The following is a 22,038-nucleotide window of genomic DNA, read 5'->3' as shown; positions in this document are numbered from 1 at the left end:
AACATTCGAGTTGCTCCAATAGGTAAAAACTTTAATTCAAAAACGAAAAATGAACATCACGAAGTATATATCCGTGTATAAATATGAATGCAACCTGGTAATTCATTTCAAGAGCGACCACTTGAGTTGCTCCTTGGCAGATTGGAATACCTGGAAAAGAAATGGATATCTGTCACCTTGCCAAACAAAACTTCAACCAATCCCAAAACTGGAAAATACGCTAGAAACAAAACTCAAAAGGGAAGAATGAGACCCGCCGTTATTCATTTGTCACACCCTGATCCACCAGCCAAATGCCAAAAATCCCCAACCCAACACTCGGACTTACAGCTGAAGTGGCCGCCATCTTGGCCCCAATCTTGGCTTGAACCTTAACAAATAAAGAGTTACCGATGGCTTCAAAGGGATACCCAAAGTTGAAATAGGTCAGTACCAGAACAAATGTGACTCTTGTTTCGTAAGAGCAATAAATATATTCACCATTATTCTAGTACTCGATGAGGTTTCAAGGGGTCAGGTTTGGTCAACAACGATGATTTATCATGTTTGTTTTTAATAAAGACAAATTGAATTTAATCTTACTACTAAAAGCGTTCATTTGAATACATAACTATTCTTCATCTCACATGTTCGCATTACTTGCTGAGACCTCTAACCAACAATTAGAAGTCGGGTTAGTACTTTTGAGCAATCGTTTTCATAGCTTTAGTGTAATTGAATTGGTGATTTTCGCTCTCATTAAGAAGTGCCTAAAAGCTAAAACTTAAAAAAAAAAAAATATCGTTAATGGACATTAAGAGAACACTTAGTTACCATTTGTTAAGTAATGGGGTATGGGCTATCAAGTCACTGATGGGTTATATGAATTCAAATAGTTGTAATAGTTCATCGGATTTGGCTCCCAAGTATATGAATAGTTATATATGAACTCAAATACCCAGACTAATGGGTCGAAATAAATGTCGCCACACTTCATTCATTGTTGAGTTAAATTGTAATCAATGTTTCCAAATGTTTGTAAGACGATTTCAGAATATTGCAACGCAACGATTGATCGATCACATATGTGCAAATTTTAAATTTACCTAGCTGAGCAAGAAGAAAATGTATACAAGTAAAAGATGTGTTGAAATTATTCTATTTTTTTTTCAGAATATTCAATGCCTTTATTATCAGCATAATAACCCACCGGTTTATGGGTACTTGTTGATGTCTTTTAGTATTTTGATTTAAAAAAAAACAACCATACACCAAGAAGGTGGTTGGAGTGGCAAAAGCAATGAACAATATGTTTGTGAATATTTATTTTGACAAAACTCAAAAAAATCTGATTACGTAACTTTTTGAAAGGCTCTTTTGAAACTATAAATAAACTTAGCCAAAAGATCAATGTGGCCTAAAAAATCAGGGTTTTTTTTCGGTTTCAGCTACAGTTCTCACGAAAAAGCCCAACTCTAAAAGATTGTCTCTTGTATGTATTGTCTGCTTAACTTTCTTTACTTTCTACTCATTGTATTAGGTAAGTTACTTTTTATCCACTCGTGAAAAGCAATGAACTACAACTTTTAGCACTTATACATGCCTTTCGTATAAGATAATAAATTTTCATTTTGCCCTCACAAACTCTGATCTTACATTCATTTTTTTGGGAAAAACAGACCTCGCTTTGAAATGGCTTTTGATTCAACTGAAGACACGTGTTGGAAAGTGGAAATGTCACATTGGTTTTGGTCTGACCCATACCGCCAAAGCGACTGACTGAGCATATGGTAAATAGAGGCTTTACCTGAGCCACCGTTTGCTCGCCCAAGGGAATATCGTCGGTCCGGAGAGCCACACGAGACACCACGGCATTGGGATCGGACTCCAGGATGATGCCCCCATCACAGATCTCGTCCAAAGCCAACATGATGATATCCAGGTGGTCAAATAACGAACGCTTCTCCACATTCTTACGCAAGATCTGACTCACGGTGTCGTACACGCAATTCAGTACGGACATCAAAAGCAACTGGAAGAAAATTAATCCAAGAGTTATATATTTAGTGAGTTTGGAGACGTCATAACTTTAGATCGAGTGTTTCGACCATGCTGAAAATTGAAGCGCGTAATTCTAGCCTAGGGCCAGTTTCTCTTGGGAGGAAGAACACAGTACATTATTTATTTGTTTTTGGAACTCAATTCCACACTGTTAATTCTCGACCCTGACATTCCTAAGGATATGAATTGAATTCAGCCCCCCCAATAGAATTTTTTTTTGGCTATGCGGTGGCATACTGCAAAATGTATTAGCCATTTGGCACTCTCTCTTCCCGCGCTAATTAAAAACTCAAGATCAATTTGGATTTTGACAGTCAAAATAAGGAAGATGAAACTGACAATTAAAACACGCGACATAGGGTCAATACCTGAGTAAAAAAGAGATGCAACTGGCGTGTATATGTTACTTAGACGGTACAAAATGTGAAGTTTTTGTTGGGTTCAACATAAACCGCCGGACAAATACAATACTAGTCTCACCCTTACTTTGGGGGTCCTTCCTTCGTCGGATTAGGGTGTTGCATAGCTTTGAGTCATAACTACTTTATGAAAGGGTCAATCCGGGCGAAGGTAGGTTGGGAAATCCAACCTTTGCATTACAACAATAGAACGATCTCCTCTATAACTTTCGAATCGACTGCTTCACAAGAAACATCGCTAGCGTGAACCATCTTGGTTATTGGGCAGGACTTCAATCCTAAGAACTAAACAGTATTCAACCAAGATACGAACGATATCCTATTGAAGGGTTCGAGGGGGTCGAGCCCAGGGGTGAGCCCATATGTCTGAGGCCCTGCCAGCCTTTGAACAAGTACACATACGCTCCCGCTAAACTATCCATGACAATCTCGTTTGATTTGACTATTTGACCATGTTTTGATGGGTAGTGAGTGGTTCTGACCTCGTTTTCGTGGACAGATCCCATGACATAGAAGAAGAGGTCGACATTGGATCGATAGAGGCAGGTCAGACCGTCCAACATGATGATCTCGCCGTTGGCCTTGGCCGTCTTGGCAAAAAGACTCTTCTCGAAAGCCTTCTGCTCCTTGATCCCGGGAAACACGTCCGCATCGTAATAGTTGGCCAAGATCCGTCGACCGTCATTGTCCAGAATGGCGATGCCTTTGATGGCGTACAAAGAAGGAGCCTAGAAACCGACCGAAGCCACCATCGTCATTATCCATCATTTATCCAACCCAATATTGAGGATATCCTCCTTACCAAGAGCATGCCGTCCATGGTGAAATCCAATGATTAAGCACGATGATCAAGTCGGGAATTGTCCGGTCAATCAAGCACTCAAATACTCTGAAGTCAGTCTTTTCTTTGCCTCTTTTCCTAAGCTGTCAGCACTAAAGCAGGGCTCGAGTTGACGTGGTCAACAATATACAAATGCGGCCGAGAACAATCAGGCTCATGAGAAAATGAACAGGATGAGCCAGTTTCCGGCACTGGATGGGCGCAGTGGGTAGGGTGAACTCGGATGCATGTCAGCGTTAGCCCAGATGTTCCTTTTTAACCTGCCTAGTTTTGTATCGCTTTGCTTGACTCTTGGATGGCAGGATAATGGGTCAGGTATCCTAAGGGTATGAGAGTCTCAACTTGGTGCATCTCACTTTATTTGGCTTACTACAATTCACTTGACTAGCTTATTGCGTCCAGTCTCATTTGAACCATGCCATTGGATTGTACAATTAGTTAACAAGGTTGCAGCCTTGTCAAACATTTGGGTTCTAGCACAATGACTAAGCTTACTCTTTTTCCTGCTCTGTAGGGGAGCTGAACGTTGATTCCAAACTCCTATCTTTTCTGTGCCAGAAGATGTAAAAATCAACAAAATTGAACTTGGCAGACTCTTCAATACATCTCAAGTCAGATACGGAGGTGAAACATAGGTTGAGAAATAAAATGCCAGCATGTGCCTGACATGATGCACACTGAAAGGATCCGTCAGTCTGCATGTGTAGTTTGCTAATCAGTCCCACTGAATTTGATCCCTTTGATTTCTTCAGTTCAGGTCTCAAATTACATTTTGATCCAAATGATACACAAATGGCTATTTCAAGTTATGACTTGGTCAACTGCTGCACTCAATTATAGATTCACAACCTAGAGCAATTGAAAAGGCACAAAATGCACCATGAGATAGAACCTAAATCCTCTACTAAATCCTAATCAAAGTGAATTGATTTTTCTTGGTAATTTGTTCAACTTTCTGAAAGAGTAAGTTGATCCTAAAAAGTTAAATTGAAAAATATGTAGGATGTTATTCACTACTCTATGTGAGCCCTGTCAACAACATAACAAATATTATAGTCTAAATAACTAAGGTTACAGGTTGATTAATGGTTAAGTATTGTCCAACTCAGGGGAATTTTTATTACCGCCAGACCAAAATAAATGAATGCACAATGGCTAAGCCATGAAAGCACAGAGCCCAAGAGAGTGTGCCACTAGTGAGTCATTTGAACAAATATATGATAGCTGAATGGCTAAGCCATGAAAGCACAGAGCCCAAGAGAGTGTGCCACTAGTGAGTCATTTGAACAAATATATGATAGCTGAATGGCTAAGCCATGAAAGCACAGAGCCCAAGAGAGTGTGCCACTAGTGAGTCATTTGAACAAATATATGATAGCTGAATGGCTGTGAGGGTATGATTTCTGATATGTAGAGGTGCTGCCTTCCATTGCCTGGAATGGCTCTTTCCCATGGTTACCAATTCAGCTGCAGTAATAAATCACAATGCACTTGCTTTCACTCTTCATTGCTTCATCTTCAATGCTGAAAATTCAAACTTTAGTCTTGTGTAGGGCTCTCTAGTAGAAGAGTACAAGCATGAAAAGGGACCTCTGACAAGCACTTCCTCCAAGATTCAAGAAACCACTAACAAAAAGCTGTTGGCAGGAAAAGACCTATTGCATTGTCATTTAAAACTGTGACAGTTTCATTTGTTACAAATGACGGCTTCTTGGATCTTGAAGACTGCCCCCGTCAGAGGTCGCCTTTCATGCTCCTACTAGTGATAGGCTCAAACAAATTTTCAAAATCAGGAGTGCTAGAAAGATAGGAAAGTTATAGCACCAGTCGTTTCCAATGTAACGTAAAAGGTTAGGTTTGACCAAACATTTAACCCTGGTTTGAACGAAGAAAAAATCAGTGTTACTTTTTGTGACTAATTAGCGGGTTTCCTAATTTGTCACTAATGTTGTCAGATGCCACTGAAAATGTAAATTGGTAGCCCTAGTCGCAACCTCCCGTGATTATTTATTTGATCCCATCAGTAGCTCCTACTCTTCTAATACAGAGCCTTCACCTTTGGTACTCTAAATTCGAGACTACAGAAATAGTTTTCTAGATAGTGGCAATGCAAATATCACCCAGTTAAAACTAATGATAATTTATAAAGAATTATTCTTCCATTTCTTTCATCCATTATTTCTTTCATTTCATGATCTTTGTTGAAAAGTTTATCGTTCAGAAATATTCAGCTGCATTCCGGGATGCCCCTAATGCCCGATTTAATTTCTCATGGCCAAATCCACATGGGTACCAGGGATACAGCCCACACATCAGGGATGTCCAACTCCCCATTGCCCATCCCCCAACCCTCAGTTCACCTCAAGTTTCCTCTGGCCTGACCTGGCCACTCCGCCTCATCGCTCTAGCTCCACCCACTGGTTCCTTAACCGTCTTACACCACCGTTGCAAATAGCCATTTGGCTCTGACTTTCATCCCTATGTCAGCTTCTCATTTACGGTTTTTTTGCGGCCAATCTCCAATCCCGGCCGGAAGGCCGAATCAGACCAGCTAAAGTCGACTGTGAATCGGGCTGAGGGCCGAAAACCCCCACCATCCTATGGTATTGAATGCGGCTATTACGATGAGGCCAGATTTTTGAGTTTATTCAGCTAGGGCGAGGCATAGCTTCATGGAACCCAGGAATATCAACAGTTCTCCCCGTGCTGGACATTGACCGTGGTGCGTTGCAGGGATCCGTTAAGCGGGTGAAACACGATGGCGGGTGAGACGGGATCGTCGGACGCACCCGTGGCCACTGTGTCACTCTCAGACGACGAAGAAATGGCGGAAGTGACTCCGCCCGTGGCCCAGCAACCGACCGGGACGGAGGCAAATGGCGGGAAAAACGCCACCCCCATTGAATTAGTGCGACGACCTGGACCGGCTTCGCAAATGCGGGTGCGGCGTGACGTGCCGTTGTTCATGAGTTGCGATGATGACCCTTTAACGGAGGTGCAAGCCAACAATGCCCAACGGTTGGCCCGTGAATTCGGCAAAAGTATGAAAAAATTGGAAAATCTGGCCGCGGCCGGTGCCCGTATCACGCCGCAGGAAAATGGTCAAGTCCAATTCCGCGTGACCACCACCACGACCGTGACCAACGCAAGCGTTTCGAGTGCGGCTGGCCCGCGGTTGCCCGTCTTGCCCTCCGTACCTTTGACCTTACCACGGTTACCCGTGGGTCTCCCGCCCAATAACGGGCCCACTCCGTTAACGCCGGTCATGGCGCCCAGTTCTTTTCGTTACTTGCTGGATCCGCGCACGGGTCGCATTTTGGGCACCATCAACACCTCGACCGCTCACGGAGCCACCACCAACGTGTTGACGTCCTTGCCCAATTCGGTTAGTCGCGCCCCCTTGCCCGTGCGAATGGGCGGCACCCGTATGGTCATGTCCACGCCCCGCTTACCCGGTCCACGCATGTCTACTCCGCGACTAACATCGCCCCGACTCTCTGCGGCCGGTAAACCTAAACTCTCCTTAGGATTTCAATCCGGCGGTTGAGGCTTTATTTCACGTTGATTTCAGTGCCCCACCCACCTCTTTCCGCTCCCGGACCGCGGGCCAGCGCCTCATACCGCGCCCGTCGACCTGTGCCGCACGCTGTGGCCATTCGCTCGGGCGCCCCACCGGTCCCGCCCCGCCCTACCGCGCCTCAACCGCCTGTGGTGGATCTGACGGAATCCGCTCCCGCGGCTGATGTGCCTCAATCGCGTTCGGATCGGACCAAGCATCCCTTTCCGGCCTTGGCCGTCACGCCCAAACCCCAGAAAATGGTGCAAAATCCATCGGCCAAACGCTCGGAACTAGGTCAGTCGGCAGCGGCCCACCGCCACCAGATTTTTATTTCATGAAAACACTTTGAACTTGACAAGTCTAACATGGCCTAGGCTGACATTGATGTTCAGAATTGTCTAGTTGAATGGCACCAGAGCCAGTAATGTTAAAAAAAAAACAGTTTCTCATCCTAGATGTCAAGGTCAAATCTTTGTTGGTGTACTCCCCGGCCAAGTTCACGGAATGGCTCATTCAAATGGGACTGGTGCCATCGGAGCAATACGCGACCTCGCCCCACGGTCAGCCGTTCAAGCTGAAATTGGGCATGTACTCGGATAGCAAGAAGTTCCCCCATTCCGGAGGCTATGTGTGGATCTCGGAGAAGCATCTCACCGCCACGGCCCAACTCGTGTCCGTGTTCCGCGGCTCCATCTTCGAACTGACCACGCAGCCGCCCATGGTGGTGCTCAAACTCATCTATCATTGGTGCTGTCAGACCAACATTCAGAACGTGGTCCAATGGGTGAAGGTGGATCAGGCCACGGTCTCCCAGTATTATCAGGCCTTACGTGGCGTGTGCACAGCCACCGTTCACGACGAAGTGTCATCTTTGGGCGGACCGGGCAAGTCTGTGGAAATTGGGGTGATCTCATTAGGCACCACCTCCTCGGACGGATGCAAACGAGAGGTGAGGCAGTCTGTTGTCTGATTGACTGATTATTATGGTGTGTAATACAATCTTCAAAACATGGGTTTAACAGGTCAAAGTTGAGGTGTTGGGCATTCTGGACCGTCACACGGGTTGCATTCGATTGAGAGCCACCGAGCCGGCCAAGAATGTGACGCTGGCCAGTCGATTCGCCCAGATCTTCAAGCCTCTGCCCATTTGGATCAATCAGAACTCTCATATCGTGACGGACTTCTCCATTGATCGCCAACGACTGAAAATGATGGGCTTCACCATCGTGACTCAGAATGCGACCACTTCGCCCAAACGAGCCCAGACCAATATTCAAATTATGGAGTACCTCAAGAAAGTTGTGCCCAAAATGTTTCAAGTACGAGACGACTAGAGAGTATGAGATATAATATATCCTTGGAACAGGTTCCACAACATTTTTGCTTCGCATTCCAGAACACGCTGTCTGTGTTGTCAACCAATACCATTCAACAATTCCTGGACGAACTCTCGTTCCGCGAAGTGATTGCTCATTACCCGTTGCTCAGTTTCAATACCATCATTAGCAAGATCTCAGACGTCACGGCAATTGCTCGGACTCAGAATACCACATTTTCTGCCCGAATCAAGGAGATCACCGACGAGCCCTTCCGAGATTGGCGAATGAGCACCGTGCGCCCACCTGTAAGCAAAACCCAAACAATTTCATGCACTTGTCGTAACTCCGATGGCATCCGAGAATCACGGCAAAGTTATTTTGTTTTGTTTTTACTCGCTATGGCTTTTTGGCAAATTTCAAGAAAATGTTGATTTTGCTTTTCTAGATAGAGCTTTGTTGCCATGGAAAGAAGCATGCATCCGTTTTGTTTCAACGAATTGCAAAAGTAAAGGAAATTATATGAGTGAGGGACATATTCCAGACACGGAGAGCACATGCAGGAGTGGGACTCTTTCCGGTTCCAAGTCAAATAATGCTCGGAGTCTAAAATTTCGCTTTTAAAACCCCGGCCTAGTCGAGGGTGAAGAGGAGCGTGTTGGCCCTTTTTTTTAATCAGCATTGACTTACTTGACGGGAACTTAAAAAAAAAAAAAAAAGAACACTAAAATGAATTCCATTCGAAAATGTCGGACCGAGTTACCGACTGTGTAGCTGGTTTTTAGATACTTCTGACATGAATCGATCCTGAAGCCGCAAAAATGGACCAAAACCACTCATTCTTACTCTTCCCATGTTTTCAGTCCAAGCCGTCGGGGATCGATTCCGGTCCTGGGAATGGACTCGTGGAACCGAACTCCAAGCGAACCCCTCTCAAGCACCCAGCCATCACGCAGTTGAACAGCAACTCCAGTGGGAACAACAAACGCAAGTCCTCCTCGGTCAATTCGTCGGAAGAGGTCGTGGCCAAGAAGCCGAAATCGTCCAACAAGCCCGAAATCGATATGGAAAGCTTCTACTACGGCACCATCGAAGGCGCCAGTGAGATCTTGTCCGGCGAGTTCAAAGCCGACATGGTATTCAAGTGTCATCTGTGCAAGAAGATCTACATGAACAACATCGAGTTCATGAAGCATCTGAGCTTACACGTGGAGAGTGAGAGAGCCGCCGCCGTGGATCTGGTGGATCTGTGCCAATGCAAGTACTGCTTCAAGGACTTTGACACGCCCTTCGGGTTGCAGACCCATCTGGATCGGGTGCATTTCATGAAGGGTTTCGAGTTCGTGTGTCGGATCTGTGATCAGGGCTTTGAGACGAAGCCCTTACTTTTGGCCCACATGGAGGCCTTCCACGTGGGTAGCGAGTTGCCCTATGGGTGTCACATTTGCGCTTATCGGAGCTCGTTCCATCGAGATGTGATTGATCATTTCCAAGAGAGCCATGATCGTACGGATAAGTTGCAATGCCCCAGATGCTTGAAGACCTTCACCCTGTGCAGTGATAAAGGCTATAGCTCGAATGTGGCTGTGTCGTTCGTCCAGCATCTCCAAGAGCATCAGGATAAGAAACTCACGTGCAAGAAGTGTTGCTTGACTTTCCTCAAGGACGGTTCCATGAGGAAACACATCGAGCGCGATCACGCCTCCTACCGATCCTTTGAAAGTAAGTCTTGGTCAATTCAATTGGGCATCTGTCTACTCAATTACGGGTATTCAAACCAAGCAAATGGGCCTTTTGATTACAGAGTTAGAGCGTTACACTTACATGGGCAATGAGACGCCGCTGAAAATCCCGAAACCCATCGAGCGAAATGTTCGACTAGCCGTGCGCAAGCCCGCATGGATCAAGAGTGTCCAGCAACAAACCGCATTTGCGGGCCAAAACCTCGAGGACCTGATAATTTATGACGTGGAATCGGAAAACTGTAGCGAATGCGGCGTCAAACTCGTTCAAAAATCTCACTTCACGTAAGTAGCTTTCATCGACCACCGAAGAGAGAAAGGGGGGAAAGTTGTGAGTCTATGTAACTAAATCATTTGGAAATTTCCTTACAGGGCGTATTTATGTTGCACCAAATGCCGATTTTCCACTTGTTGCGCCAAATCCATGAGTGCTCATGTGGAGATATTCCATAAATCCCCGGGCAAACCCGAATTCACATTGGGCGTGCCCTGTATCCAGAGCAAAGATATGTACTGCTGCTGCGGCTTCAAATCTCCGTCCGGCAATAAAATGGGTGAGAGTCAACGATTGTTGTGCGTCAGTCGATCGCAAGTCACTTTGCTAACGTAATGATGAATTGACCCTTCCAGCCAAACATCTGGCCTTGAATGGCTGCTTATCCGCCTATCCGAGTCGGGAGGTGGCCAAAAAGGCTCGAAAAGGCCGATCGTCAGCCTCCCATTCCTCCAGTTCTTCGTCTTGGGCCGTGTTTAACAAGGTGTCGGCCAAGGAAACTGATGACGATGATGACAAGATCGAGTCGTATGACCCGAACGAAGTGATGGCCAAGGCTTATCTGAAGCCTCTGGAGTCCAAGGAAGAAAAGAAACCCAGTGGTCAAGAAGGCCCTTTGGCCTTTTTGGGTCTTCAACGAAAACCCTCCATGGACGACGAAGAAAGCAACAGCAAGACGGATGTTGACTCGATAAGACTATCCAACGCTCATTCCTCCCATCCATCGGTCGATGAGGACGAGGAGACCGCTCAAGGCCAATCGAAAGAAACCCATTCGAACTCCAAGGACAAACCATCGCCATTTGACGAGCTCTTGGTCGACAAACAATCTTCGTCTGGTCTTGAAGACGATTCCAATCCGGCCAAGTCCACAAGTTATGCCGAAGAATCCAAGGCGTCAATGAATCCGCTTCACGATATGGAAAGCTCGACGTTTGATGAGGACTCTCAGACTCTGTCCTTGGAACCTAGCACGTTCAATGGAGTGAACGAACCAGACACTCACCATGAAGAGGACGACATTTTGGGATCGTTCCATGAGGATTCCAACACGAGTCTGCGCACGCCCAATCCTCCCTCGGAAGACATGGATCCCAACACCTTTGACGATCTGAGGAGTACCAATGATAACCTCAATGGCGGGACCAGCGGTGATCTGGAATCTGCCCTTGAGGACTGGAACGAGGATTGCGAAATGGAGCCGTTGACCTTGGAAAATGACGACGATGACGACGATCAAGGAGACTCGAGTCACGTTGAGGGTATTGGTGAAAACGCATCGCTATGATTCATGTCCTGCTGTGAGTTTGCACAAAGCGTGCTAAATGTTAAAGAATACATGTTGGATGCACCCTGCGTACAATCATTTGTTCAGTTGTGCTTTTGTTCTTCAAAAACGCCTTTTTGACCATTGGATTGGCAGGGCGTTGGGATTTGAATTATAGAATACGAGCTGGGAGGGCAAGTGTTTTGTAAAAACAATCGCAACCTTTTATAGTGCATCTTAGCTTCCAACAACTGGGCACATAACATTTTTGTATTTCGGGTATAGCTGTGATAAAACAAGTTGCACAATTGTTACATACATCAAACCTGGTCCCTCATAAGCCATGGGGCTTATATCAACGGGGACCCCTTCGTCCTCTCGTCCTCTTGGACATACGGTCAGTCAGGGGGGGGGGAGCACGTTCGAACTAGTTCGAACTAGGGACTTGACTGTTGCGGGGCCGAGGAGACAGGTAGCCTCAAACAAGTATGTGGAAATTGTCTTTACTTGGGTCGGGAGAGTCCATAAATGGTCATCCCCGGCAAAAGAGTAGCAATTCCGTATGTTACACACTGTTGAGTATGAGTGCGTGATTATTTCTGTCATATATGAGATCCATTGATTCGTTGAAAGGTCATTATGCATTAAAGAGTTCATTTCACGAAAAAACGAGTTCCAGGCCTTAGGAAATTGGTAGTCGGGGAGCGTTTGGAACCACGACAATCGCAATAAGGGCAAGTCAAAGACGACCCGATTACCCCTTCGTTGTTTGTGAGTGTACTGATCCACAACCCCCGAAACGTTCCCGCTCACGGAATTGAACATAATCTGTTCACTGGTGCCAAATCATCAATCCTTAAAATAATGTTCCATCTCTTGAAGATTGGGCTGGTGTGGGATTTGACTTTTGTCCCGTCAATCCATCTGATTGCTTTCTTCTGCAGAGAGGCCAGAATCTGTATACCATGATTTCCCCCAAAGCATTCAAGTAAGTCCGTACTCCAGTTTGCTTTTAAATAGTGCAAAGTAAAGAACACATCGCAGTCTCGAAGGTATTGCGTTTTTTGCTAGAAAAAAAAACTGTTTTCTAATGCCGTGACCCATTCCAATGAAATATTTCGTCGAGATATCAACCCAAGAACCTGACCGTCTGTTCAGTTCGTCCTTGTTCCACCAGTTGTATGAGGCGTCCGTTTAAAGAAATGTTGAAATCAACCGCTTTACTCCTAGGACTGAACAGGACTAATCTTGTTTTATCAATGGTTACACTCAACCTATTGTTCTTGAAATATTGACCTCGGTTTTTTTTAAGGTGGCTCAAAAGAAACGCAGTACGAAATCATATGCAATTCGCAACATCCTTCTTGGACCCTTAGATTTCCATTGTAGCCTTTCGCTCCATGAAATCGATAAGGCGAAGTAGCAAATGCCTGTTCTGCTCAAAATGGCCCTTAACCTTTTATCTCAGATCTAGGTATTAGTTAGGACACTTCTACATATGAGTTAATATCCAGAAACTGTATACAGTTTCTCTATCACGCTCTATTTCGGAGCATGTACCAGTTTGTAGATAGAAAGAGAATACACATCATAACTTGATTCGAAATGGTTCAGCTGAATTTCATTTCCCAGAACGAACACGACAGTACAAGTTAGAACCGTTTCTTTTGCTTCTTCTTTTGCTGAGGCTTCTTATGGGCCTGTCTTGGTCCCACGGGCGCCTCCGGAGCCGGACTTTTCAGATTGCCTTTGGGCACGGCTCCGGCCTTCTTCTGGGAATAATCATAGGTCTCACTCTGACCGGCTGCGGTTCCTTGGGCTCCGGTGAACTTCTCGCCCTTCCTTCGATCTCTCTTGGGACGTCGATGACCGGTGCGTTCACGCTTGGGCAGCCAACGCTCCGGATCCGGTTCCACAGTCGGATCGTAGTTCTTGGGCAGTTTCGTCTTCCGCTTCTTCTTGGGCTTCTTCTTCTTGACCAGGTCCGAGCCTGGAGGGTTCTTGCTAGCGTCGGGCGAGGCCACACCTCCCGCTTTGGGCGTTTTCTTGCTATGCTTGGGCCCGAAGAAGGCGGAGTTCTCCAGACCATCCACATCCACATCCACTTCGCGGAATTCGGGTAGCTTCTTACTCGTGGCTAAGGCCTTCTCCAGATCAAACTTGGCATAAGCCATCACCAATTGGGCCAAGGTCTGTCGATCCTGAGGGTTGGTCTTCAGCAGCTCCTCCAAGGATTGAGCCGCCACACTGGGTTCGTCGCCTTTGAGGTGGAACTCGGCCGTCTTCCGCCAAACCACGGCCATGTCGCCCTTATTCTTGCTCTTCGAGTTAAACGCTACGGCCTCTTTCAAGAGCTGAGCCGCACTCTTCCGATCCTCCAGGGCCAAATAGAGTGTGACCATGGTGCTCAGGATCCCCGTGCGATACTTGTCGGCTTTGGGCAATTGGTTCAACAGGTCCACGGCTTCACGGACCTGGGATCGCTCCAAATAGATCTGACAGGCCACCAACACCCGCTCCAGATCGCTTTTGGCACCTTTATCCGACAGCAACAGATCCACGGCCTCTTTCGTCTGACCAGCCCGAGAAAGGGCCCCGGCCAGGATGAATTGTCGATCTTGAGGGTCCAGGTCGAACTTGCGGGCCAATTCTTCAATGAGCTCTCGGCATAGGTCCACTTGATTGGTGTACATGGCCAAGAGGGCGTTATTCCGCGCGATGGCGAACTGGTTGGCCTTGGTCAGTTTCTGCTCCACCCCGTCAGCCTTGGCGGCCTTGATCCGCTTCTTGGAGTCGAAGATGTTCTGATCCTTGTTCAAGGACAGGAGATTGTTTGAGGCCACGGCGATCAGGCCCGCATCCGAGGGCTTGTTCTTCAACACCTGGTTGTACAGGACCTGAGCCTCTTTGTCGCGACCTTGCATCTGCAGAGCGTAGCCCATTTGCACGCGGATGATGCCGGTTTCGCGTTCGATGTCCTCCTCAGAATCGTCCTCTTCGGCGAGAAAGGCCTGGGCCGCTTTCAAGGCCTGGGACAGGCCCTTCTCGGCCTCCAACCATTTGCCCTGGGCGAGAAGATGACAGGCCTGATTGTAGATGAGCTCGTAGGTATCGAGATCGGTGATGCCGGAGTCTTTGTCCAATTGGACGGCGGCCGCACTCAAATTGGTCAGACGTTCGGTTTCGAAATCGTCGTCATCCGCGGACGTGTTCTTCATGATGTCGCGGTACAAGTTGAAACTGGCCTCGAACTCTGAAATGAGTGAAGAGGATGAAAATAAGAGAATATCTATGATCTGATCTGAACCATTGGAATTTGGTTGGGGATCCTAGGGTCGCGAATTGACTGGTTCGATGCGAGTGAGCGCTTGGCGGTTTCTTTCCACTGATTCTATTAGATATATTGATTGGCACCTCAATCGAACTCAATGCATCAAAAGTTTGAGCATCCCCTGTCCAAGCGCTGTACAAAACCCCGAGTCCAATTTTCGAGAGTATCGCGTATTTTTCAGTTGGTTTAAACAAAAAAAAAAAGAGATAAAACAGAGGAAAAACTCTTCTCAGTCAGATTGATCACAAAATGACATCTTTTATCTACTATCCACTTGTGCCATTGAAGCTCGATTGAACGCTATTGGCCGTGAGCGGAGAACATGTCGTTAGATCGAACTTTATCGTCAAATCTAGATTCATTCCCTCGAAGTTCGACTGAAGTTGTGTGATCAATCTGTGATCAAACTTGTTCAATATTCCATGGGCTCTAACCTAATCTGAATACATATTTGATTCGTCCCTCACGAAATGGATTTGGGCTTGGGCTTCATAGGGTGGATCATGGTCTCACCTTCCATGCGATACAAGACCTGGGCCTTGAGCTCCTTTTCGCGCAGATTCAAGGTCTTCTTCTGGTTCAAAATGGCCAAGGCTGGGGCGGAGCGGTTGAGGCGGTACAGGGCGTAGGCCCGCTCAAAGACCAAGGCTGCGGCCATGGCCTCGTGCTCGTCCATCTGCTGGAGACAAGCCTCGAACTTGTCGGTCTGGATGAGACACACCATCTTGCAATGGAAGGCCGAGGCGTCCTTCGGGCGCACATTCAGGATCTTGTTGCACGTCTTGAGGGCCTTATCGAATTCGCCATTGCCCTGGAACTTGACCAAGTCATGGAAGAGACCCGTGGTGTCGGGCTCACCCGAGCCCGATTTCTTCGAGCTGGCCATGATGACCGAGGAAGGCTGGCTCAGATCCACTTAACGGATGCCGAAGCTGGGCGTCTCACTCGTCTCACTTGACAGGATCCAGGCCTTGGGCCTTTTACCACGTCCAAACAAAGAAAGCGACACGTTGCGGAATGTGCAAGCCTGCTGGCAGCTGTAAAATGTCAGTGCTGCCAGTTGGCTGGCGGGAAAAAGCGCCCCAAAACGGTCCAAATGGCGATTGAATTAAAATTACACCGTTTTTGCTCAATTCAATAACAAATTGGGTAAACCAGCCTCTTTTTAGCATATTAAGCCTGGCGTTAGGGCATGTTTTACATTCAAATCCCTCAAATGTAAGACGCCTACGTCATCTAATATGTGTCAAGACTAATGAACAATGTTCAGTTGGACTGATATGATGATGATGATGATGATGATGATGCTTTATTTAGGGTCTTGTGTATAGTAGGGGAATAATAAAAGAAAGCATGGACGAAAAATGGGTAAGGAATATAAAATGATTGAGCGCCCTAGGTTCGGCCCTTAAACCGAATGGTTTGTTTTCATGGGGAGACCTTGACGAGATTGATGCCACTACTGTGCAATCCTCCGCTTTGATCCAAGAAAGGTGTCCGACTTAGAGACAGTTGAGTGTTTTTGAGAAAAAAAACGACAATGAAGTCTGTTCTTTTTAGATTGTTTCATCCTTTGGTAGACATTAATACATTCCATGACGCATTTCTAGAGCACCTATTCGAAATGTCGGAACTTTCAGGAAAAAAAAAGAATCCATTTTTTAGTGCAAATGTTACGCGAACGAGTCAAATATGGTAGCACTGAAAGAGAGCAGGGTGGCCAGATCTTTCGGGACCAATCATGCTAAATCAAGCCATGTAGAGTACATGATCAAGACTACTGCTGAGTTGAGCCAAGCTTTTCAAGCCAAATTCCACAGATAAAGTCAAATAATGGGCAAAAAAGCAACATTGGCAAAGGTCTAATGCTTAAACAAGCCAATGAAACCATAACTTTGCCTTGATCATACTGAATGGAATTGAGTGCTAAATTCGTTCGAAATGGTGCCAAATTTCTAATTTAAGCGAGTGATTTTTTTTTAATAAACCGGCCCTTTGACTGGTAGATGGTGATAGTTTCGGAGATTGATGACGCCGACAATTTGAAAACGTCCACTGGTAAAAGTTGGAATTGCATTAACCCAACAACCCTCCGGTTGTTTCCTGATAGGCCCACACTATTACTCCACTTCTTCTCCTTGCCACGCAGAGATCAAGATGATCAATGTAACATTTAAAGGACTTTCCTTTCCAACGCCCGAAATACCAATGGATACGTTCCTTGAAGATACCCACCCACATGAGTAATAAAGATTTAATTCAAGACATCGACATAAGCCAAGACAATTTCCATTACATATCACTCAAAAACTATGTATGTATTGCAGGCCATTAGTCGTTCCTCAATAAAGGGACCGAATTACAGTTACACTTACTTCGGTCAAAAATAGTCATTCCTTACACAACCGTTACTCGAAAAACAAAATAATATCGTTACCCGTTACAATTACTTTTACTCAAATTTTAGATTACCAATATTTTATGGTTTTTTTGCCCAATCAATGCCATTCTTCTCTAAAGAGATAAATTGTGTTTTTTGACTCAAGGAGTCCTAATGCGTAACATTTGAAGATATTGTGTCAACAGTTTTAGTTAAAGAGCCTTGGCATTGTAATGCTTTAAGGAGTCAAGACTGAGACTCTGGAAAGGATAATGATTGTTGAAGGTTTGAAACAATGTCGCAAAAGTCATGACGGAAAACCAGTATTGGACACTGTGAGGTCGGTAAAGCTTCCTTGTGAGAAGTCTTTGCATTAAGTCGTTGAAATGAGGAGCCAAATAAACGGTTGTCTATTGATCATCGAAATTTTGTGCAGTCACTTTGTGCTTAGATTTCCCCCAGGGGTGCAGATAGTTTTTCCGCTAGTAAGGCAGTTGTTTCAACGCTCGACGTTTCATGAAGCTTAGTTCAAACTACAAAACTACAAAAAATTGGTTGAATTGAAACCCAAGAGTTTTGAAATGTGTTGCAGACTTAAATGCAAACATATTGAAGCCACCAAATGTTATCATCATTTCACATGCATACTAAAGTATTGAATAACACAATCCCCTTTTACATACGGATATCATCCTCTGTGTTCAATGAACATCAATTCGTTTATACCCATATGCAATGATCTTTGTTTATAATGATTTATGATAAGAAAGAATAGCTTCATTTGCTTCCCTCTGCATTCAAAATTCAAGGGTCACGGCGTTAGCAATTCTTGCAATTCTTTTCTTAAATGCCGGAACATAATTTGTCAATGTTGGAACTTTATTGATCTTCTCCCTGAACGATGATTAACCTGCAACATTGGATTCCGTGCCATTGGTTATTCGTGCAACGGGCGGCTTGCCCAGATCCACAACGACCAAACACTGCTTCATCGTTCCTAGTGCATTGAACAGGCTGTCCACGACCTCCATAGAGCCAATAACATTCACCAGATGAACCCACCCTTGACCCATCGAATTGATGCCCATGACAGCATTTCACCTAAAATGGTATCAAAGTTATTCCCGCTTAGTGTCTACATCCTGCTTGTCCATGTTGCTACAAGGAAAATTTTGAGTATAGATGACCCCACTCTGTCTTACACTGTGAGATGAACCGTTGTGACAATCCAAGCCTTTCTCGGATCCACATGCAGCTTCCACCATGGTATCTGGGTCTTTGGTTAACTCAGGACAACTCAGATGAACCCCATATCCACCATAGAATTCCAAACAATTCGAATAATAAAAGTTGTCCAAATCACAGCACAAAAGCTGATGCGTGAGCCCGTTACAATCTCTGCCGTCTCCTGAGCCGCAAGATCCAACTACAACCTGGAACAAAGCAATATCTGTTATCGAATAACTCTAGCATTACTGTCCATATCGAATTCTCTTTGAACTAGCAACAGTTACAATTCGTTTGTTTGCAAATATTTACTCGCACCTAATCGACAAACAATTAGCCTGAAAACAAGTTACGAGTATGTTAGTATTGGTATTTCGATCTCACAAACTAATCAAACATCAGGGAGGAGATATGGCTTAGTGATTAGCTTCATAGCTGATGAGGAGAAGATGCCCTCGCAAAGATTCATCTCCCCGACCCATGTCAAGGATGACTTATTGTTTAGAATTCATTGCACACTTTGAAGCATTGAAGCAAGGCCTCCATGAGACTGGTCTCCTATCTAAGTAATCTTTCTTGAAAATCTTACTATTGACAGATGCTTAACCAAGGAACCATAGCTCTTTCATGACCTAATAACCTGAAATTGGTTCGTTTTATTCGATTACAATTCAAAGTTCTCATAATTTCTTCTCTCTCCATGTGCAGCTTGAATAAAGGAGGTGAAAGGAAGCTTCCAAACACGATATCCGGTTTCACCAAAGAAGAGTCCAAACACTACCAAAGAGTGATTGTCTCCATCATCTCGCAAATGAAACCCTTGGACCATTCAGTGTAAAGCGTTTGGCAAAGAAAGGTTGAAATGACCTCGAAGATCCTGAAGGCCAGCACCAAGAAGAATTTGAACCAGATTAACAAGGACTACACTATCAAGACTTTCGTCAAGTTTCGACCTTGGAGGAAGCCCTGTTCGAAGTTGGTGGATACCACTTTGAATGGAGATAAATGGGACTCTTGGCGAGACATTTTGCAAAACAACATCATTTTTGCTATTTGTTCATTCAGAGTTAGACGTCGTTGTCTCAGGGAAAAACGTGCAACACAGACATCTCGTTGATCGGCTCAAAGTGTTCTTGATTGGCAGAATCCTATGACAGGGAACTTGTCATCTCTGTACCTGCCCTTCCACAGTAATGAGTAATGGAGCCCAAAAGACAAGGATATTTCAAGTAGTTTACCCTTAAATTCACCCTAGATGCCGCGCATGTTAAGCCTCCGTGATTCGGGAAGCTAATATTAAATTCACATTTAGAAGGTATGGAAAGTTGAATTACAGGAGAAGTGGAATGAGAGGTTTTTCAACGGGTCGAAAACTTCATGGTCGCCTTTTAGTCGCAAAGCAACGTCAGATCTGTTCTAGATAAGCTTCTTTATGCCACTTTATGAAGAAATGTGTAAAACTACATTCAACATATTGGACCTCTCAACGGATAAACGAATCCTCGCCAATATTACTGTATGTCTCCTCTCTCATAAATGGGATCGGTTGAATACGGTAGGGCTCAGTTCCAAATTTTGTACAGTTGGGAACCACGGCCGCCTCATCTTACCTCGTTACCATCACATTGATTTATGTGTCCATAGATTTCTGTACGCCATGAGCATCCATCGGAAGGAATTGTGATATCCTGTCCGTTGCCTATTTGAGAACCCCCCAACCAGATCAAAACTAGAAAGTAAACGAAGCAGAGCAAGAAACTTTAAGATTTGACTTGGTGTCACCATCGTCTGAGACGACTTCAACGAGTGATTCAACGCTCACCTGAACCAAGTAAAAGGCGTTGGAGTGGAGCCATCGAGCCAGTTCCGGAATCGGAGTTATAGAATTAGCTAGATGTGGCTGTTAATTGGTGAGGATGTTGCCGATAGACTGAGGAAAATCAGTTGGTACAGTCTTTTAAGTTCACACTTATCTCTATCACCATACATCATGTCTTTGATGACTCTAGGGCTACTCAGGAAAACGCAAAAAAAAATGACTAAAATGCAAAGTTAATGCAACTTAAGCTGTAGAATATTTGAAACTTGCAAAAAATAGATAATTCAGCTGTTTTAGTCTCTGTTTCAGAATCGTTAACAAAAAGAAATGTCCATTGAATAACTTATTCTTCCCCTTTCTAGTCCCTAGTCAAGGGCTCCTAACCGTTACAGGGAATATAATCCCCAGTTACAATGCGTTAATCTATTACCTTTCAATATTTATATGATATTTGGTCTTGTCCTTATTTAGTCCTTGAATGTAGGGTTGATCTGAAAGGTCATATAAAATTTTGTCCAAGTCTGACTTGAAAGATGCAACCGGATCAACAAGGCCTACGTATTCCCTACGAATATTAGAGGGAAGCAAATCAAACAAAGAAAGAGCTCGAGAAAGAAGAGAGTTGGACTTTATTGTTTTAACTAGCCTGGATTCTCGAGGGCTTGAAGGTGCTCTCAAAACGCACATTAAGCCTCTACGGTCACTAGAATTGACCCTAAATCCTGGGTTGGGACAAAGCTCATGAATGCGTTTGAAAAATGTACAGTACCAGATACCTTTAACACCTTCTCTGAATAGTGTACAGTCCCCACGGGTTAGCCAAATCAGCCAACTCTAATTCATTGGTCGATCAAATAATATATATAAATAAAAGCTAAATAAAATGAATAAGTTTCTCGTCTTGAACTGCTGGGATTCCAATCCCAGTAGCGGTAAGGAAGTCCGCCAAAAAATACGAGAGCTCTCTCCTTCATGTGATGTTCCCAGTGAACATCTTTAGACTTGTTCGACCTTTTGAAAACCTGCTGAGCTAATTGGAGCCCAAAAGGGTGAAGCCACCTTGGTGAAGCATATTCAAGATGTGGCTGAATAATCGACTTGTACAGAGTTAACATCGTGATGCTATCTCTGGACTTAACTGTGCGATATATCCAACCACACATTTGCAAAGCTTTATGCACCTTAAACTGGATGCGCTCTTCGAACTTTCTATTGTTTCGGAGGACTAAACCTAGATCGTTCATAGATGAGATCTGCTCGATATCTTTACCTCCATTATCTACGAGTGGAGTATTCAAAGGAGTTGACCCGAAGGTCATTGAGCGGAATTTCATTCCGTTCAGGGCCATATTGCTCTCAGTGACCCAAGAGTAGATTCTTTCTAGGTCCTTTGCAAGGCTAGTGCAAGGACGACTTCATCACGACGATGACGTCGTCCTTGGCTAGTGCAATCTTGGCCATTCCTACCAGAAACTAACTTTGTATCGTCAGCGTAAGAAGAGAGACTGACGGTAATACTAAGCTTTTGAAGCGGGGCAACGAATATTATAAACACGAGGGGCCCTAAGATCGAACCCTGGGGAACACCTGACTTGACATCATGTATGTCACTAAGGGATCCCTCAACCTTAACCAATTGCTTCCTACCAGAAATAAAACTTTTTAACCAATTGAGAACCCTGCCTTGGATCCCAATTTCATGGAGCCTGTTAACTAAAAGGCCATGATCTACCTTGTCAAAGGCCTTGGCAAAGTCGAGATAAACTACATCAACGGACTCACGACACTCAAGTCTCTCAATGACTTGCTCCATAGTAAACTCA

General features: G+C 44.8%; 4 protein-coding genes across 5 annotated transcripts; 1 reads left to right on the top strand and 3 right to left on the bottom strand.

Moving 5' to 3' along the window:
- Positions 1-10: 10 nt before the first annotated feature.
- On the bottom strand, positions 11-3,426 carry LOC131882684 (coatomer subunit zeta-1-like). Of its 2 annotated transcripts, XM_059229920.1 has the most exons (5): positions 3,262-3,426; positions 2,942-3,187; positions 1,787-2,011; positions 329-370; positions 11-150 (listed from the first exon to the last, which is right to left on the bottom strand). In XM_059229920.1, the coding sequence occupies exons 1-5, from the start codon at positions 3,277-3,279 to the stop codon at positions 103-105; spliced, it is 579 nt and encodes a 192-aa protein (XP_059085903.1). In that variant the 5' UTR covers positions 3,280-3,426; the 3' UTR covers positions 11-102. The 2 variants fall into 2 exon arrangements, with proteins under 2 accessions (XP_059085903.1, XP_059085911.1); XM_059229928.1 differs by lacking the exon at positions 329-370 and having other exon boundaries at positions 3,262-3,421.
- A 2,259-nt stretch (positions 3,427-5,685) lies between these two features.
- LOC131882601 (uncharacterized) lies at positions 5,686-11,554 on the top strand. Its single transcript, XM_059229802.1, has 9 exons — positions 5,686-6,806; positions 6,872-7,153; positions 7,315-7,808; positions 7,882-8,178; positions 8,256-8,483; positions 9,039-9,897; positions 9,980-10,202; positions 10,290-10,471; positions 10,548-11,554. Exons 1-9 carry the CDS (start codon positions 6,059-6,061, stop codon positions 11,477-11,479), a joined length of 4,245 nt encoding a protein of 1,414 aa, XP_059085785.1. The 5' UTR covers positions 5,686-6,058; the 3' UTR covers positions 11,480-11,554.
- A 1,499-nt stretch (positions 11,555-13,053) lies between these two features.
- LOC131882657 (signal recognition particle subunit SRP72-like) lies at positions 13,054-15,817 on the bottom strand. The gene is made up of 2 exons (XM_059229884.1): positions 15,303-15,817; positions 13,054-14,711 (listed from the first exon to the last, which is right to left on the bottom strand). The coding sequence occupies exons 1-2, from the start codon at positions 15,673-15,675 to the stop codon at positions 13,111-13,113; spliced, it is 1,974 nt and encodes a 657-aa protein (XP_059085867.1). The 5' UTR covers positions 15,676-15,817; the 3' UTR covers positions 13,054-13,110.
- A 2,167-nt stretch (positions 15,818-17,984) lies between these two features.
- LOC131882676 (uncharacterized) lies at positions 17,985-20,368 on the bottom strand. Its single transcript, XM_059229906.1, has 4 exons — positions 20,219-20,368; positions 20,007-20,125; positions 18,372-18,602; positions 17,985-18,270 (listed from the first exon to the last, which is right to left on the bottom strand). Exons 1-4 carry the CDS (start codon positions 20,250-20,252, stop codon positions 18,049-18,051), a joined length of 606 nt encoding a protein of 201 aa, XP_059085889.1. The 5' UTR covers positions 20,253-20,368; the 3' UTR covers positions 17,985-18,048.
- Between the last annotated feature and the right edge of the window lie 1,670 nt (positions 20,369-22,038).

The sequence above is a fragment of the Tigriopus californicus genome, chromosome 1 (assembly GCF_007210705.1).
Source record: "Tigriopus californicus strain San Diego chromosome 1, Tcal_SD_v2.1, whole genome shotgun sequence".
NCBI classification, from domain to species: Eukaryota; Metazoa; Arthropoda; class Copepoda; order Harpacticoida; family Harpacticidae; genus Tigriopus; species Tigriopus californicus.
Note: the sequence above shows the minus strand (reverse complement) of the source record. Positions and strands in the feature narration are given on the sequence as shown.

Coding starts and splice junctions, on each gene's coding strand:
- LOC131882684 (XM_059229920.1), bottom strand. Junction 371..1,786: donor GCGAGCAAACGGTGGCTCAG/GTAAAGCCTCTA, acceptor TTATTTGTTAAG/GTTCAAGCCAAGATTGGGGC. Junction 151..328: donor AGATGGCGGCCACTTCAGCT/GTAAGTCCGAGT, acceptor TTTCTTTTCCAG/GTATTCCAATCTGCCAAGGA.
- LOC131882601 (XM_059229802.1), top strand. CDS start 6,059: ATGGCGGGTGAGACGGGATCGTCGGACGCACCCGTGGCCACTGTGTCA. Junction 7,809..7,881: donor CGGACGGATGCAAACGAGAG/GTGAGGCAGTCT, acceptor TGGGTTTAACAG/GTCAAAGTTGAGGTGTTGGG. Junction 10,203..10,289: donor GTTCAAAAATCTCACTTCAC/GTAAGTAGCTTT, acceptor ATTTCCTTACAG/GGCGTATTTATGTTGCACCA.
- LOC131882657 (XM_059229884.1), bottom strand. CDS start 15,675: ATGGCCAGCTCGAAGAAATCGGGCTCGGGTGAGCCCGACACCACGGGT. Junction 14,712..15,302: donor GGTCTTGTATCGCATGGAAG/GTGAGACCATGA, acceptor CACTCATTTCAG/AGTTCGAGGCCAGTTTCAAC.
- LOC131882676 (XM_059229906.1), bottom strand. CDS start 20,252: ATGGCTCCACTCCAACGCCTTTTACTTGGTTCAG. Junction 20,126..20,218: donor ACGCCTTTTACTTGGTTCAG/GTGAGCGTTGAA, acceptor TTTACTTTCTAG/TTTTGATCTGGTTGGGGGGT. Junction 18,271..18,371: donor ACAACGGTTCATCTCACAGT/GTAAGACAGAGT, acceptor ATACCATTTTAG/GTGAAATGCTGTCATGGGCA.